The sequence below is a fragment of the Bufo gargarizans genome, chromosome 1 (assembly GCF_014858855.1).
Source record: "Bufo gargarizans isolate SCDJY-AF-19 chromosome 1, ASM1485885v1, whole genome shotgun sequence".
Taxonomy (NCBI): domain Eukaryota; kingdom Metazoa; phylum Chordata; class Amphibia; order Anura; family Bufonidae; genus Bufo; species Bufo gargarizans.
The window spans coordinates 509,488,448-509,507,603 of NC_058080.1; the positions used below are offsets into that span (position 1 = coordinate 509,488,448).

General features: G+C 43.0%; 1 protein-coding gene across 2 annotated transcripts in view; it reads right to left on the minus strand.

Moving 5' to 3' along the window:
- NF2 (NF2, moesin-ezrin-radixin like (MERLIN) tumor suppressor) overlaps positions 1-19,156 on the minus strand; it is a 144,756-nt gene that overhangs the window by 33,067 nt on the left and 92,533 nt on the right. Inside the window, exons 15-17 of one of the 2 annotated variants that reach the window (XM_044275279.1) lie at positions 8,175-8,308; positions 2,304-2,451; positions 1,589-1,635 (exon numbers count right to left, since the gene is read on the minus strand). In XM_044275279.1, the coding sequence (XP_044131214.1) occupies positions 1,612-1,635; positions 2,304-2,451; positions 8,175-8,308 (306 nt within the window). In that variant the 3' untranslated portion in view covers positions 1,589-1,611. The remainder of the gene's footprint in view (positions 1-1,588; positions 1,636-2,303; positions 2,452-8,174; positions 8,309-19,156) is intronic. The other variant, XM_044275278.1, reaches the window with a different exon arrangement.

Here is a 19,156-nt window from a genome sequence, read left to right on the forward strand (position 1 = left end):
GCAGAGTCAATCTTGACAGGACTTCTAGGAAAGACAATGGGGAAGATTTATCAGGACCGGCATTCCCATACGCCAGTCTTGATCTCTGTGCACAAGGATAAGATGCTCCTAATTTATTAGGCAGATGCATCTCAATAAATTATTCTCATCTCTGGCACTCTGTGCACCAGAAACGCAGGTCCCTAACTGGTGTAGACGTGAGCTAAAACTTGTATGACTTTCAGGTGTAAGTTATAGTCAACCTGGTGGATCACACTAAGCCCCTCCCCTTTTGTAGCCACTTTAGAAAAGTGGTGACAAATTACGGTGCAAATGGCACCACACAATAGGACTCAATGTGTCCCGATTACCCTATACCCAAAGGATGATTGACAGCCTTCTGTGTACACACGCCGATACAGGGAGAGCAATCAATTATTCTGCGCAGGCAGTAATCAGGACTCTTACAGCCTCACATATGAGTCAGGAGTCATTCTGCTGTTTACTTAGGCCTGCTCCGAGTCATATAAACCTATATATCACAGAGCCTGGCTTCTTTTCCTTGTCCTATAGAGGGCAGCAGAAGTCATCTGACATGTTCATTTCCAAGAGGATCTGTCACCAGAGGTTGCACTACAAACTGCATACATTGTTAAGTAGATCTCTTAGACCTGATGAGACTGGTGTACTTACAATGGCTGCATTTTTCATTCAACTAAAAAATGAAAACGCTCAAGCTAGTAAAATACTCATTTAACTATCAGGTAGGAAAGCTTGCAAAAATGATTATCCAGCTATTTTCTAAGTAAGTACACCAGTCTCATCAGGTCTTAATTCTATAAAGTATGCAGCTAAGGCTACTTTCACACTAGCGTTCGATCAGATCCTTTCTGAACGGATCCGATCATAATAATGCAGACGGAGGCTCCGTTCAGAACGGATCCGTCTGCATTATTTTAGCATATAAAAGCTAAGTGTGAAAATAGCCTCGTACGGATCCGTCCAGACTTTCAATGTAAAGTCAATGGGGGACGGATCCGCCTGAAGATTGAGCCATATTGTGGCATCTTCAAACGGATCCGTCCCCATTGACTTACATTGTAAGTCTGGACGGATCCGCACGCCTCCGCACGGCCAGGCGGACACCCGAACGCTGCAAGCAGCGTTCAGCTGTCCGCCTGTCCGTGCGGAGGCGAGCGGAGCGGAGGCTGAACGCCGCCAGACTGATGCAGTCTGAGCGGATCCGCTCCATTCAGACTGCATCAGGGCTGGACGGCTGCGTTCGGGTCCGCTTGTGAGCTCCTTCAAACGGAGCTCACGAGCGGACCAGCGAACGCTAGTGTGAAAGGAGCCTAAAATTGTAAATTCTAGGGTGGCCTTCTAAGAGAGTTTTCACAGAAAATGAAAATGTCAGAACAAAATAAGTACAGAAAAGGATTAAACATTAAGTAAATTTAAAGTGTGGGATACTGTAACTTGGTTAGGGGAATGTTGAGCACTAATTTGGAATAAACAGCCCTTCATGCTGTAGGAGAGTTGCTCTCAAATACACACACGCAGGTTAGTTACACAAAGGTTAACATGACATGCACACGCACATACACAATACCTGGCACACACTATGCGTCACTCTCAGATGCAGACTGCTCTCCTTCCCTGACAGGAAAAAAACAAAAATGCCATCGCTTGTGAACATGATATTATGCAAGCAGATAAAACCAGCATGGCTGTCTCATACAGGCAAAAACAAAAATGAGTCATTCATTTCAGCTCTGGTCTTCCTTATGAATTCATTCCCATCTTCTATGACAGGTTCCTTGTGTGATAATTAAAAATTTAACAAAATTAACCATAACACAGCTTATGCTTTATAATAGAAGTGTGAGCACATCTGTCTGTCTAGGGATTTTCAAACTTGCCTGGTTTGGGAAAGAAATCGGATTTTATCCATGTTCCAAAGTCACTGTCTGCCCACACCTTTGGTCCATGTCTAAGAAAGTTGCAAGTGAACTTGACCAAGGTCTCTTGCAATTTTTTTCCAATGCATTAACACTGAGGTTTTATGGTGATCGAACGGTGACTTAATTTCATCACGTTTGTCTTTGCAGAAGGACACGTCAATCCATTTTGTGGCGTTAAATAATTAGGTTCCACTGACCTGATCTATAGCTGGTGCCCACATTGTAAGTGTGGAGTATTGGAGAAAAGTTCAAAAATTGTGAAAAATACTGAGAAATTTTTCAGAAATTTATAAAATCTGTTTTGCATGGTGCCAGCAGCCCTTCCCGTCACATAACTCCTAACTAACCCCCACTTTATCTCACCTTTTTGATTGTGTTCTGCTTGCTGCCTGCATTTTCATGCATTATATCCATTGCACTTTCACGTTCCTTCAATTTGAGGGATTCAATTTCCGTTTTCAGCTCATTCAGCTGTTCCTGTAAGTGCCGGCTTTTTTCCATGTACTCCACCCTGAGGAAAATCATATCCTTGCATGACAGGCTGCACATTAACATGGGAAACACTGTATAATAAGAACTTTTTAATTAAATTTCAATACGTCTATTATGGGGATACCTATGACTTCATTTTGCATTCATATTAATTTACCCGAGGTATAATTTATATAAAAATGTTAATTGAGTGAGTTAGATATGGTTGGGATACAGAATATATGTCCTAATTCCACAGGATAACGATGTACTTTTTTAGTGGTGCAAGAGATCTTCCAATTAGTGCAAAGGATAACCAATCATGCAGAAGGCTACTTTCACATCTGCGTTTTTGCTGGATCTGTCACGGATCAGCAAAAACGCTTCTGTCATGACAATACAACCGTTAGGAACGGATCTAGTAGTATTATCTCTAAAATAGCCTTGACGGATCCATCTTTAACACCATTGTAAGTCAATGGGGGACAGATCTATTTTCTTTTGTGCCAGAGAAAACGGATCTGTCTCCATTACCTTACATTGTGAATCATAACGGAGCATTCTTGCTCTGCATCCCAGGACGCACTCAAAAACGCTGCTTGCTGCATGGGAACGGAATACATTCTGGTGCACTCCGTTCCCTTCAGCTCAGTTTTGTCTCCATTGACAATCAATGGGGACAAAACTTAAGATGGATCTCAACAGCGGAAAGGGAAAGAGTAGGTGTGAACGTAGCCAAATACTGCTAATTTTCAACAAGGATACATTTTGACGCCTTCACCAGTGCTCTGCTCAACCAGATCTTAGGGTTTTATGGCAATCAATTCAAAGGAACTGTGAGATGTCTGGGTGTTATGTCCACTAGATAAGCGCTAAAATGTGTGACCATCTCGGCTGCCAACTAAAAATCTAACCATCAAACAATTGCTAATTATCTTTTGATTATGAGACTAAAATGTTTGGTTCCAACTAATGAAAATCTGTTCCATCATTCAAAGCAAATTGAGGTTTGATAATTTTTTCCATTGTCTTGAATGATTAAAAGGCCATATTTATTCTGTTATCAGACAAGAAAGTATATACAGACGTGGACAAAATTGTTGGTACCCTTTGGTCAATGAAAGAAAAAGTCACAATGGTCACAGAAATAACTTTAATCTGACAAAAGTAATAATAAATTAAAATTCTATAAATGTTAACCAATGAAAGTCAGACATTGTTTTTCAACCATGCTTCAACAGAATTATGTAAAAAAATAAACTCATGAAACAGGCATGGACAAAAATGATGGTACCCCTAGAAAACACAGAACATAATGTGACCAAAGGGACATGTTAATTCAAGGTGTGTCCACTAATTAGCATCACAGGTGTCTACAACCTTGTAATCAGCCATTGGGCCTATATATATGGCTCCAGGTAATCACTGTGTTGTTTGGTGATATGGTGTGTACCACACTCGACATGGACCAGAGGAAGCAAAGGAAAGAGCTGTCTCAAGAGATCAGAAAGAAAATTATAGACAAGCATGTTAAAGGTAAAGGCTATAAGACCATCTCCAAGCAACTAGATGTTCCTGTGAGTACAGTTGCACATATTATTCATAAGTTTAAGATCCATGGGACTGTAGCCAACCTCCCTGGACGTGGCCGCAGGAGGAAAATTGATGACAAATCTAAGAGACGGATAATCCGAATGGTAACAAAAGAGCCTAGAAAGACTTCTAAAGAGATTCAAGGTGAACTTCATGCTCAAGGAACATCAGTGTCAGATCGCACCATCCGTCGTTGTTTGAGCCAAAGTGGACTACATGGGAGACGACCAAGGAGGACACCATTGTTGAAAACGAATCATAAAAAAGCAAGACTGGAATATGCCAAACTACATGTTGACAAGCCACAAAGCTTCTGGGAGAATGTCCTGTGGACAGATGAGACAAAAATCGAAGTTTTTGCCAAGGCACATCAGCTGTATGTTCACAGACGAAAAAATGAAGCATATCAAGAAAAGAACACTGTCCCTACTGTGAAACATGGAGGAGGCTCTGTTATGTTCTGGGGCTGCTTTGCTGCGTCTGGCACAGGGTGTCTTGAATCTGTGCAGGGTACAATGAAATCTCAAGACTATCAAGGAATTCTAGAGAGAAATGTACTAGCCAGTGTCAGAAAGCTTGGTCTCAGTCGCAGGTCATGGGTCTTGCAACAGGACAATGACCCAAAACACACCGCTAAAAACACCCAAGAATGGCTAAGAGGAAAAAATTGGACTATTCTAAAGTGGCCTTCTATGAGCCCTGACCTCAATCCTATTGAGCATCTTTGGAAGGAGCTGAAACATGCAGTCTGGAAAAGGCACCCTTCAAACCGGACACAACTGGAGCAGTTTGCTCATGAGGAGTGGGCCAAAATACCTGCTGAGAGGTGCAGATGTCTCATTGACAGTTACAGGAAGCGTTTGATTGCAGTGATTGCCTCAAAAGGTTGCGCAACAAAATATTAAGTTAGGGGTACCATCATTTTTGTCCATGCCTGTTTCATGAGTTTATTTTTTTACATAATTCTGTTGAAGCATGGTTGAAAAACAATGTCTGACTTTCATTGGTTAACATTTATAGAATTTTAATTTATTATTACTTTTGTCAGATTAAAGTTATTTCTGTGACCATTGTGACTTTTTCTTTCATTGACCAAAGGGTACCAACAATTTTGTCCACGTCTGTATGCCAGAACGAACATGAACAAATACGCACAGCATGGAAAACCATTACACTCAATGTAAATATAAATATATATGATCATCCATTTAGGTTAAAAGCACACAATCATGATCACATGCAACCCGCACCATAGGTCATGCACATTATATTGTATGAGAATCTGAAATTCTCATGTACACGATGCAATTTTTTTCTGTGCAGGTTTTGACCTGAGGTGCGGATTTTCAAATCAGCAGCATTTCAATTTATTTAATTTTTACTAACCGGATGTTCTACATTCACTTCAATGGAGAAAGTAAAATCTGTATCAAATCCGCATGTAAATCCGGACCAATTGATGCGGATTGTCCGCATGGATTTTCCTGCGAACACTGCGGATTTAATTTTGGATTCTCTGCACATAAATCCTGAACGTGTGCATTTACTTTTAACAAGATTCACAACGTATCCTCAGATCTGATCCCAGCATCCCTCCAATAAGCTGTTGGAAGAGGCTGCAGTGCAACTGCAAAGGCATGTAGCCTTTGTGCAACTCACTCCCATTCAAGTGAAGGGAACTGAGCTGCAATACTAAACACAGCCACTGTGCTTAGTATACTATGACATCATCCGATACTAATGACCTGTCCTGAGGATAGTTCATGATATTAAATTCCAGAAAAAAACCTGTATCATTACAGTAAAAATGATAAAAAGTGCCACAATTTATGGCCATAGCTACACAGAGCTAATTGCTTACACTGCTCATCCTTGACAAATCAACATACTTAAAGGGTTTTTCTAAGATAATCTGCTGGGACATCCTTTGAAGATGCCAAAGTAGATTTTAATAGTGAGATAGTACTGCATGACCAACTCACCAGAAAATTTAAAGGGACTTTCGCTGCTAGAAAAGCATCTACTGTACATGTGTCTGAATGTATCAGAAGTAGAAATTCTTAAAGGGGTTTTCTGAGATTTTTTTTTTTTTACTGATGACCTATCCTCTGGACGTTGTGACAGGGATCCGATGGGTTCGGAAAGGGAGTCCTCTGTCTCCACAAACTCTGTGCATGCCGCGGTCAGCACTGACTGCGGCATACAAATGGTTAATGAGCTGGCATCGGTGTATTCACCAATGCCAGCATATACAACAGAGGCTCAGCTGTCAGGAACAGCCAGACCCCTGCAGGTGATTGAGCGGGAGCAGCTCATGCATCCGCCTGATCAGTGTACCGTACCTGTATGATGGCTGTCAAGACTACTGAGGGCAATATGGGGTGCCATTTATAATACTGTGGGTACTAGGGGGGCCATAAATTGGAATAAGAAAAGTCAATGAAATTCATCAGTTTTTAATGGTTGGTTTCAACATTGTGGGGGGTTAGCTCTTCTCCGGGGGTCATTCTCACAGGTTACTTCACCAGACACGGATATACTGTCCAAACTTTGCATTTATTGTGCAACACAATCACAACAAATACACCTGCCCGGCTGGGCTCTAACTAAACATAGGGTAGAATCCCTGACCCATAGAGTGCTGTTCAGACACGGTCATAACTTGCGGCTTTCTCAGCTAGCCCAGCAGCCTCCAGGCTGTAGCAAACGCAAGTCCCTTTGGGGGATTGTGATCCAGCAGTTCTCCCGACTTTGACCTTGTGGCCCTTGTACCGCAGGAGTCACTGCGTCCCCCAAATTCCAGGCTGTCACTTAGCCTCATGGTCCCTCAGCCTAGCCCGGCTGAGACCACACAGACAGAGCCTCCAGGCCTCTGTCTACAGGTAACACACTCCCCCCTTTCTGACACTCTGGGAGGTGCCTTATGCGAGGCTGATTACCTCCAGCTTGTCTCACCTGTGGTGGAACAGGGATGTGGACCACACTATCCACCCCTTCCTTGCCTCCAACCTGCGTGAGACCTGTCACTGTCTCACAACATCCATTAAAAAGTGAAAACGGCCATTACAAATAAATAGACGGCCAGAAAATGGATGCACACAATGATTCAAAATTGCTATGAAAAACTGTACCATTAAAGGGGTTGTCTGGTTTCATGATAGTGATGATCTACTTTCCTCAAGATAGGTTATCAATATTAGTTTGGTGGGGGTCAGACTCCCAGCTGTTTCGGGGATCCGCTGCATTCGTGCAAGCGCTGTGTCCTCTTCAATGTCTACCTGGAAGCTGTCTATCCCGTTTATATTATATAACATTTATATAATAAATAAATGTATGTATATTATTTTAAATAAAAGTTGTACAGCTCTCCTCAACATTTTAGTTTGCTGTCAGTCTTCTTTACATTCACAGGTTAGTCCTGCTCTCGGCTAAGAAGTGGATACCATTGTATCCAGTCTAGACAATGCCATTAACAAGCATAATCACCTGGTGGCCATAATAATAGCACTTATTCAGCGCCATACTTCTACCTACATAGAAATTACAGTTTGCTCAGGTCCTGTTAAATAAACTGTGGGGAAGATTTATCAAAACTGGTGTAGTTGTCCATAGCATTCAATCAGATTCCACCTTTCATGTGGAGAAATAAAAGGTAGAATCTGATTTGTTTCTATGGGCAACTAGGCCAATTTTCTGTTGCACCAGTTTTGATACATCTCCCACAGTATGTGCATGAGTAGTCATATCTCAAAATCCTCCAGAGTCATAAGAAATGTACAGCCCTGATAAACATACCCAGCATACAGATGTTGCAGCATGGCACTTCTACCTTGCAGTACTAGGGTCTTGGTTTAAAAGCTGTCCAAAAGCAACATCTCTGGGATTTTGTAGGATTTCTCTCGCTTGCAGGTGTTTCTATTGGGCAATTTGGCATCCGTTACACTCCATAATAAAATGATAACTAGTTTGTGATACAAACTGGTCCTAGTGTGTGTATGTTTGAGGTAGGGAAATTAGTTTGTGATCCCACTTGCATACACACAGTGATGACAATCGGTGTAGACAACTGCAGAATATGCTCGCCCTATATAAGTAACATGAAATAAAATTAAGCAGACAGAAACTAAAATCTACTTAAAAACACATACAAACAGGTAAGACAACTCTTACTTTTCCTTTTCAATTTCCATAGACAGGCGCTTCATATCTGTGTCCTTGAAATCATAGGGCAGGCTGTCACTGAGCATGCTGAAGCTTGGCACATCAACAGGGGGCACGGAGCTACTGGTAGTTCCTGCTGCTTGCTGGAAAAGTAATGACTTACGGTTAGAAAAATTGCATGTTTTAGAAAAGAACAAAATAAAGCAAGAAACTACACAAAAACTGCAACTCTGAAATCTTAAAGTGGTTGTCTAGCCAATATTTTAATTCATTTATTTTTTTAAAGGCACACAGTACTTAAAAAAAAATTAAATAAAAAATACGACTTAAAGAGACCTCATAGCCTGGCTATGAGCTGTGCGCTGCGATTGGCCAGTGCTGCAGCAAGGGACACGCCTCCTACAAAAAATCAGTCCAATACAACAGACGGAGCTGAGACACCGGAGTCTATACCGGGCGAACAGAGCGGCGCCCAGGCATACTAGTAAGTGCGCCGCTCTGCCCACAGATAGAGTTAGTTTTTAGTTTGTATACGAGTGAAAGGTCCTCTTTAAGGTTCAGGCACTGCCATGTGAGGACGCAACACTCAGAGCTCTCCTGCAACGCCGACAGTCTTAGCGCCAATACAGTGCGACTACCCAGCTAAATCCTCATTTGCCATGGGGAAGTACCACCTGGAGACTGTCCCCTTACTACATGGACCGCTATTTGTTGAGGAGCGGCCACAAATCCATCAGATCACAAGGATCTGCCACATCTCCCTCTTCCCGGCCCGACAAGATGGAGGAGAGTTCACCGCTATTGCTGCACGAAGACAGCTCTCAGGAACCCCTGATCTCGGTGGGAGGCCCGAAATAAATTGATTACAAGAGGCTGGCCATTGAAGTGGCGCTACGCATCTCCCCAGACATTAAGAGAACTCTGGAGACAATTTACAGTCCTACTTTACTGCACTACAGGAGGAGGTAGGACAAAACAGTTTAAAAGTGGACGAGTTGAAAGAGGTGCACTCCCTTCGATTTAAATCAGGAGACATGGAAGACACTTTACAGGCCTAACAATGCACCCTTGAACTCCTGCGCAATAAGGTCGAAGACCTGGAGAACAGGTCTGGCCGTAATAACCTAAGGGTAGTAGGCCTTCCTGAAATGATTAGGCCATCAGAGCTGCTAGACCTTTGCGAGTGGGAATTACCAGAAGCGCTGGGCCTTAAAGGGTTTCTGCACTTTGTTTAAACTGATGATCTATCCTCTGGATAGATCAGAATCTGTTCGGCGGAGGTCCGATACCCGGGACCCCCGCCGATCAGCTGTTTGAGAAGGCAGCAGGGCTAAGCTCTGTTCACTTGAATGGAGCTTAGCCCCGCCCAGGCAAGTTGATACTAGTCGTGACGTCACTGGGCCGACGGTAAACAGTGAGAAGGCCGGAGCGCCGCTTCCTTCTCAGAAAGCTGATCGGCGGGGGTCCCGGGTGTCGGACCCCCGCCGATCAGATGCTAATGATCTATCCAGAGGATAGATCATCAGTTTAAACAAAGTGCAGAACCCCTTTAACTTTTTTTGCAGTCTCGAATGGGCCCATAGAATTGGCCCAGATCCCTCACTGCTGCGGAACCCTGCTACCACTGGGTCCCCCCCCCCCCCCATCTCATAAAGAGAGACCCCGCCAAGTAATCTTAAAGGTACTGAATTTTAACGATAAAGTAGCCATACTGCGCAGTTTTCTGAGAAATCGACGTCCGATATTCAGCAGGGGCCATAAGGTCATGATCTATGAGGACTATTCCACAGAGGTGGCCAGGAAACACAAGAAAAATATTTGGTTTCAACTTCTTTACCCGGCTCTCCTCAAGGTTAACCTAGCCAAGGGGCCCTTCCTTGTTTGATAAACCAGGGGCGGCAGAGGAAGCGTTAAATTCTATACTCAAAATAGTTGACTCTGTCACCTCATCGCCGATACGATCCCCTTTGTGCTCCCAAATGAAGATCACGAGGCGACAACGGAGAAGTCGCTCGTTGAGAAGATCGACTGGTCGTTCCAGGAGCACCAGGAACATGGCTCCAGAGTCGCCTGACAGGTTCTCCCGTCGTTGATTTATCAATAGTAGAATGATTTTTACACTCAGGTCTTATAACGAGAGACTTGCCAGCATTCTACAAAGTTGTGGACTTTCAGTGTTCAGGCTTGGTTACCTCCTTTTGTTTAGGACTGGATAACCACTAATACTAGAGTATTGAGCATTAGCTGAGAAGTTTGCGGAAACTCTGCGTTGGTCGTGTATATGGTTTCTCAGCAAAGGACAACAAATCGGGTGTAATAACCTTGCTTCATAAAAATTTCCAAGGCACGGTACTAACTGAGACACATGACGAGGAAGTTAGATGGCATAGATTACTCTTGGAATATGAAGGTACCAAGTATAGTATACATAATGTTTATGCTCCCAATGGTGACAATAGATCTTACTTTGCCATCTGGAAAACTAGTTACATTTAGATGAGGTCCCCAATAGGATTGTGGGAGGTGACTTTAATACAGTAGCATCAACTCATGAAGATCGTCGTAGAGTGGACAGGGTAATGGGGCGATAATCCCCCAGGTGCCTCAGATGTCTCAACTCACTGGGAGACTGCAAAAACTGTGCTAAGAGGAAGGTTAATAGGATATATTAGTAACTTACGCAAAACAGTTTTGTTAGTGCAACACTGAGAAAAGCGTACACTAAATTCCTACAGACTGCTGCCAATGAAGATAGGGAAACCTGGTTACAGGCTAGAAGCGATTATGAGTTATGGGCAGATAGGAGAGAAGCCATGTACAGAACGTCTTTCCAGACAGATCTTTTTCGTTTTGGAAACCAATTTGGCTGTATGTTAGCGAATTTAGTGGAGTTTATAAAAGGACGGTCGGAAATAGCCAACATCAGAAGGGTATTGGCTACGCTGGATTGAGTCGGGCAGCGCCCCCAGCCAGGGAATGCTTTTGATACCATTAGATGAGACTGGTTGGGGGCGGTGCTGGACAGATTCCAGGTCTTTGGCAACATACGTACCTTTCTAAATGGTCTTTATACGACCTGAAGGCAAGAGTGCACACAGGAAACTTTTTCTGTCCCCTATCCTCCTCCTACAAAAGGGTACTAGGCAGGGGTGTCTATTGTCCCCACTGCTATTTGACCTCGATCTTGAACCCCTGACCAGACTCTTAGAAGATACGGATGTTTACTCTGGCATTAAGGTGGGCAAGAAGGAGGTCAAGCTGGCATTATTTGCGGTTGACCTGTTAATATTTATGGCTAACACTCAGCAAAATCTTACTCCTTTAATGGACCAACTAAATTGCTTCAGCTCCCTATTAGGTTATCGCATAAATTCCGTCAAAAGCAAAATTCTAGAATATAAACTAAAAATCTCCAATCCTTATGGTTGAGGAATGGCTTTGTCATTTCAGCAGTCAAACAACACATAACATACTTAGGATTGAAGATTGGCAAGCTCCCTAGCTCATTACAGATCTTGAACAAAACCTAGTGGATCCATGAGGTTTGGCATCTTGTCTACATTCTAACTTAGCTGCTCTACCTCCAGAGGTAAAAAAAAATAAAAAATCAGTGTTAATACGGGACACAAAAACTATTAGCATTTGGACTCCCTCACTCATTGTCCAAATGGATGCCGTTATAGAATCATCCAAGTTTTCCCCAGGGGGATACATGAAAGGTTCTCGGGTGACTGGGAATCAAGGGGCATAGTCAGGGCGGAGCATCTGATGCACATGGGGGAGAAACGATAGTTGTCACCAAGTGAACTGAAGGAAAAACGCCAATTAACGGATTCTCACTTTCTGCATATTATGCAGGTATTTGGATTCTGCAAACCTAAGATTAGAGATCTCTCTAAGGAAGCAATCACAAACTCCTTTGATGATGTTGTGGGTAGCTCTCCTCGTATGGTTTCGCTCTCAGATTTGTACAGAGTCATGTCCGGAAATTTCACAAAAGCTATATCCTTCAAACTTTTAAGCAAATAGGAACGAATCACGATGGATAATAAGATCCGGGACAAAATCCTAGAAGGCTGGGCGAAGGTTTGTTCCTGTGTCATAAATAAGAGGTGGCGAGAATCTAGGATTTAATTTCCCAGCATCTCCTAACTTCCCGGACCGCATTACCCATTGTCCTAAATGTAAAACGGTGGCCACTGATTTTTGGCGTGGAATATGATCCTGTCCCCAGGTCTCAAAATTTTGGGAAGGCCTGATAGTCTATATTAAGAAGCACTGGTCGATCTCCCTCCCCCTTGAACAACAAACGCTTTTGTTTCACTACATCCGTTTACCTGCACACAAAACATTTTTATCTTTCTTCACTCAATTATGCTGGTGGCTATGAGAGTCTTATTACATTACTGCTCTCTGATTGCATGCCGGATATCTCAGTGGTGGTCTCGCAATTGCGAATATTGCTCAAGTATGATCGAATTGAGGCAGAAAGGCATAGAGAAAGTTCAGCCGAGAAATTCTTCCGAAAATGGAAAGTCGTTCTTGTGGCACACTTCAGCGCCTATGAAATATCGGAAATAGTCAAGCCTTTCCGATATATTTCCTGGTACCTTGTTTCCTCTCTGAAGGGTAGTTTAGGGGCCCTTCAAGTGTAACATGCTTTGTGTGAGATGTCCCCATCCCCTCCCTTTTATTTTTCCCTTTGTTAAAGTATATTGTTAATTACAATATTTTGTTTATTTGTCATAGGGATTAGGGCTCTTTCACATCTGCGTTCTTTTCTTCCGGCATAGAGTTCCGTCGTCGGGGCTCTATGCCGGAAGAATCCTGATCAGTTTTATCCTAATGCATTCTGAATGGAGTGAAATCCGTTCAGGATGCATCAGGATGTCTTCAGTTCCGGAACGGAAAGTTTTTTGGCCAGAGAAAATACTGCAGCATGCTGCGCTTTTTGCTGCGGCCAAAAATCCTGAAGACTTGCCGCAAGGCCGGATCCGGAATTAATGCCCATTGAAAGGCATTGATCCGGATCCGGCCTTAAGCTAAACGTCGTTTCGACGCATTGCCGGATACGACATTTAGCTTTTTCTCAATGGTTACCATGGCTGCCGGGACGCTAAAGTCCTGGCAGCCATGGTAAAGTGTAGCGGGGAGCAGCATACTTACCGTCCGTGCGGCTTCCGGGGCGCTCCAGAGTGACGTCAGGGCGCCCCAAGCGCATGGATCACGTGATCGCATGGCACGTCATCCATGCACATGGGGCGCTCTGACGTCACTCTGGAGCGCCCCGGGAGCCGCGCGGACTGGAAGTATACCGCTCCCCCGCACCTACTATGGCAACCAGGACTTTAATAGCGTCCTGGCTGCCATAGTAACACTGAAAGCATTTTGAAGACGGATCCGTCTTCAAATGCTTTCAGTACACTTGCGTTTTTCCGGATCCCGCAAGTAATTCCGGCAAGTGGAGTACACGCCGGATACGGACAACGCAAGTGTGAAAGAAGCCTTAATGGAAGAGATGCTTGCAAGAATGTCATGACGTAACAATCAATATATCATATTTGACAGGTCCTCTATACTGAAGTAATGTTTAGGTCTTAGTCTAAAATTGAAATGTCCAAATAAAAAGAATTTAAAAACAATAATTTAAAAAATACGTAATTATACTCATAGTAACAGTTTGTAAGACTGAAATAAAGGCTTATGTACATATGTCCTGGTTTTCATAATCACTGATGGAAATCACTGACCGAAACACATGTGAATAAGTCTTTACTCTGTGTTTTACCATTTAGTATGTACCGGTGACTTGCATTTTTCCTTCCCATGTGCATAACCATTTGCCAGTGTTAAACCTCATCTGCCACTTCTCTGCCCAAGCCTCCATTCTATTCAGATCCCTCTGTAGTAGTATACTGACCTCTTCCGTGTTAATTACTTTACACAGTTTAGTGTCATCTGCAAAAATTTATATTTTACTATGCAAGCCTTCTACAAGATCATTAACAAATATATTGGAAAATAGGGCCCAATTCTGACCCCAGAGGTACCCCACTGGTGATCGTGACCCAATCTGAGTGTGTACCATTATTAACCACTCTCTGCTTTCTATCACTGAGCCAGTTACTTACCCACATAGACATTTTCTCCCAGTCCAAGCATTCTCATTTTATATACTATTTTATTATGTGGTACAGTGTCAAATGCTTTGGAGAAATCCAGATATACGACATCCATTGATTCACCCCGGCCAAGTCCAGAACTTACCTCCTCATAGAAACTGATTAAATTAGTGTAACATGACAGATCCCTTGTGAAGCCATGCTGATATGGAGTTATTTGCTTATTTTCAATGAGGTACTCTAAGATAGCATCTCTAAGAAACCTTTCAAACAGTTTACCCATGATAGATGTTATGCTTACAGGCCTATGGTTTCTGGACTCCGCTTTTGACCCCTTTTTTGAAAATTGACACCACATTTGCCACCAATTATCATTCCGGACGGAGTAAATGCTTTTTCAGCTGACTGTAGCAGTGACTTGCCTCAGCCTGTGTCGAGAGGCACCAGGAAGCAGAGACAATGTGGGTATACTAACAAAACTGTTGAGAGATAGGTGGAGATGAGTATGACTTGGATAGTTTTATTTTAAAGGGGTTGTCTCACTTCAGTAAGTGGCATTTATGATTTAGAGAAAGTTAATACAAGCCACTTACTAATATATTGTTATTATCTATATTGCTTCCTTCGCTGGCTGGATTCATTTTTCTATCACATTATACACTGCTCGTTTCCATGGTCACAGACCACCCTGCAATCCATCAGTGGTGGGTGTGCTTGCACAATATAGGAAAAAGCACTGGCCTATGTGCGCTCCCATGGTCCTGGCCACCAGGGAGGCTGATGCTTTTTCCTATAGCTTGCAAGCACGACCACCACTGACTGATTGTAGGGTGGTCTGTAATCATGGAAACGGGCAGTGTATAATGTGATAGAAAAATGAATCCAGCCAGCAAAGGAAGCAATATGGATAATAACAGTTTATTAGTAAGTGGCTTGTATTAACTTTCTCTACATGATAAATGCCACTTACTGAAGTGAGACAGCCCCTTTAAGTCACTCTGAGCCTTCTAAAAGATAGAATAAGAAATACGTGTTGGACAGCACTTTTACAATTATTTTCAGTTAGTAGTAGAGTAGGGCAGTGGTTTGACGGGCTATACTTATACTAGCTGGCTGTATATATGTGATAAACACTCCCACACACGTTTACACAATTCCAGAGATGGAGACAAGCGGAGGCCAAACATCGTATCTGCTTATCTCACGGTACAACAAAGGATTAAAGTTTGGGAGGGGAGAGTTCAAATGCCTGCAGACACACAAGACTGTCAGAAAACAGAAAACTCTGAACAGAATTAAAGAGAATCTGTTACCACATGTATGCTGCTCTATCTGACGGCAGCACAAAGTAGGGACAGGCACCCCAGATTTATTTGTGAATGTGCATTAGTTTTGTTAAAGGGAATCTGTCGCCAAATATATCTCAATCAACCCAGCTGCCCTGAGATGTGCGCTTGCCAGCTGAATTTAATAGCGTTGGTCACATATCGCTTTGTGACCACATTGATGAGACAGTCACTTTTTAATAATATGTAAATAGGCACCTCGCTGCACCTAAAGGCTCCACTGAGCCTCTTGCATGCCATGCCCCCACCACTTTGCCCGACAGGGCCAGGACGTGAAGATGTAATCGTACCTGGCCCCGAAGTCTCACGCCTGCAAGTGTTTGTCTTTAGGCACTTCAGTGTTTGGCCGGGACGCTTCTGTACTGTGCCGAATACTGATGGCAGTGTGCCTGACCCAGTCATTCAGAGTGGTGGGGATGTGGCAAGCAAGAGAGAGGGCAGAGCCTCTGGGTGGAATGGCACCGCCCTTGTTGCCCCTAGGGACTCATTTGCATATACTTAAAAAGCAGCTTTTTCAGCAATGCAGGCACATGGCGAGATGGGACCAACACCATTAAATTCAGATGACAAGCGTACATTTGTCAGGTCAGCTGGTTTTATGGAGATATATTTTCTTACATACATGTCTAGTAAAGACAATTCTGGAGGATCTTTTCATAGAATTCTGTGTTGTGCCATTCCTCTGTTATCTCTCCAAGAAATATGAATAAATTGACAACTGGGTGTTACCCGCCGGGGCTGTGTCACTGCGCAGTATGGCGCTGTCCACTTTAGCAGACACACCTTTTTAACAGGATAGCGGTTTAATAAAACTACTGCATATTTACAGATCTCTAAATTTATTGTTTCAAATGCAGAAAAGGGACATGGAACAGCGCATGTTAGTTGGTAAAGAGACATGTACATCTTTGCAGGCAATTTATTTCTATTGCTTAAAGCAATTACAATAAAAAAGCAATTGGCAAATTTTTCTATAATGAAAAATATTTGCAATTGCAGACAACGAACAAGCTCTGTGTATATAAATAAGCATATACCAAAATCCAAGAAGGAGAAGGGCATAGTATACACAGAAGAGGAAGAGAAGGCACTACTGCTTCAAAAATGACGCTGAGCCAGTGTCCATGCTCTAATCGGAGTAGCACCACAGGCAGGAAATTGTCGGGGCTGGGCTAAATGTCCGGCGCTGGCAATCTTGAGGCCGGTGGGTGCTTGTTCACCTATGGAGACGTCTTCTACAGGTGAAGTCCTTCGTTTGAATCAATTCACTCATCTCTACTTTATATACACTGGAGGAAGGGGTACAGTATCCACACCGAGGAGAAATGAGGGCAGACAGTATATATCTATATGGGTTAGAGGGCACAACTACTGTGTTCTATCCTCCTCTGTGTATATATTGCAAATAAACATACAAGTACTAGAGGGCACTGTATATAAACAGAGGAGGCGGGAGAGCACTATATATACACACACGGAAAGGAGGGGGGTTGCACGGTAATTGTGCCACCTCCTTCTCCACAGTGTAGATACTGGTTACCCTAATATTTTGAGTATATTATCTCTAAGCAAAGAAAACTAAGTACCTCTAACAGAACACCAGCAGTTGATGCAGCTCAGTAAGTGAAGTGCAGTAACGGCAGGTCAGCACAGGGTTCAGCAGACGCCAGAGCCGAAGACTAAGGCTCCATTCACACCTCCGCAATTCTGTGGAATGGAATTGCAGACCCATTCATTTCTATGGGGCCACACTATGTGCTGTCCGGATCCGGAATTGCGGATCTGCACTTCCGGGTCCGCAATTCCGTTCCTGAAAAAAATAGAACATGTCCTATTCTTGCCCGCAATTGCGGACAAGATTAGGCATTTTGTATTATAGTGTCGGCGATGTGCGGTCCGCAAAACGCGGAAAGCACATTGCCGGTGTGCGTGTTTTGCGGAACCGCAAAACACATACGGATGTGTGAATGGACCCTAACAGGCACAGTGCGTCTGCTGTTTTCTGGGAGTCGCAGCAGCAGGGCGAGTTACAAATGGCAACATGACTGTTAATCATATCGCCATGTTTAAATCCTTGGGCACATTTTTAATTAATCTTATCGCAATCTGGAGGTGAAGAAAAATCTGGGTTTTAAATGCCTCCTTTTGAATGGAATGTAGGTCAAGTGTGGGCACTGCCACTCCAAGCAAAAAATACATGACGCCCAAGAGAGCATGCTTGACCACATTATGCCACTGAAAAGTAAAGAGGACCTATCAACACAAATGCAGTGCAATCTGTAGGCAGAATGTTATAGCTCATGAGAAGCTGAGCAGATTGATGTATAGTTTTGTGGGAAAAGATTCACACCGAACTGCCTGCCCGATCCGGTAAAACGTATGCCAACTGATGGCATTAGTAAGACTGATCAGTCAAAAAAAATGCATTGAAATGCCAGATCCGTCTTTCCGGTGTCATCCGGCAAAATTGCATTTATTTTGTACACCACCTTTTTCGGTCTGCGCATGCGCAGACCGGAAGGAAGGATCTGGCATTCCGGTATTTTTACATTCCTATGGGGAAAAGAATGCCGGTACCGGCATTCAGGCAAGTCTTCAGTTTTTTTCTCCGGTACGGTTTTCTCTTTTGCCTGACCAAAATGACTGAACAGAAAACATCCTTAACGGATTACTCTCCATTCAGAATGCATGGGGATAATGCGTGATCAGTTCTTTTCTGGAATTGAGCCCTTCTGACAGAATTCGGTGCCGGAAAAGAAAAATGCTAGTGTGAAAGTACCCTAAGACATGTCATTTAGATTTCTGCTCTTTCTATATTTAAGGCTGCCCCCGTGTACATCTATCAGTGACTGATAGCTATCTCTGTATATACACTTACACAGAGAATACTATCAATCACTGATAACACCTTCCCTGTGTATAGCTATCAGTGACTGACAGCTATCTATGTATATACACTTACACAGAGAATACTATCAATCACTGATAACACCTTCCCTGTGTACAACTATCGGTGACTGACAGAGCAGATTGATAAATGGTTTTATGGGAAAAAGATTCAGTATATATATTTCACTCATTTAAATTACTGCTTATTCTGAGCTCAGAAGTCAAGGACGTGATCCTATCAGTGATTGACAGCTCTCTCAGTATACACAACCATACAGAAAAAGCTGTCAGTCACTGATAGGACCGCCTCCTTGACTTCAAAGACTAGAAAGGACACAGATATAAATGACTAAATTATAAGATATACTGAATATTTTGTTATAAAATTATATATCCATCCTCCTGCCATATAACATGCTGCCTGAAGCTCCAACACCACACTCAACATGGCAGATTCCCTTTAAGGGTGCCTCTCTGCTGTGCTAAAAGTCCAAACAGTAAGTTAAAGACTCTGGAAAGGAACTAAACCATTAATTAGATATACCGTATGTACAAATCTATCTTTCTAATCTAATCTAGTCTGTCAATCTTAGTTGCTAATATGGATTTTGGATGGATGTGTCCCTTTAACCTC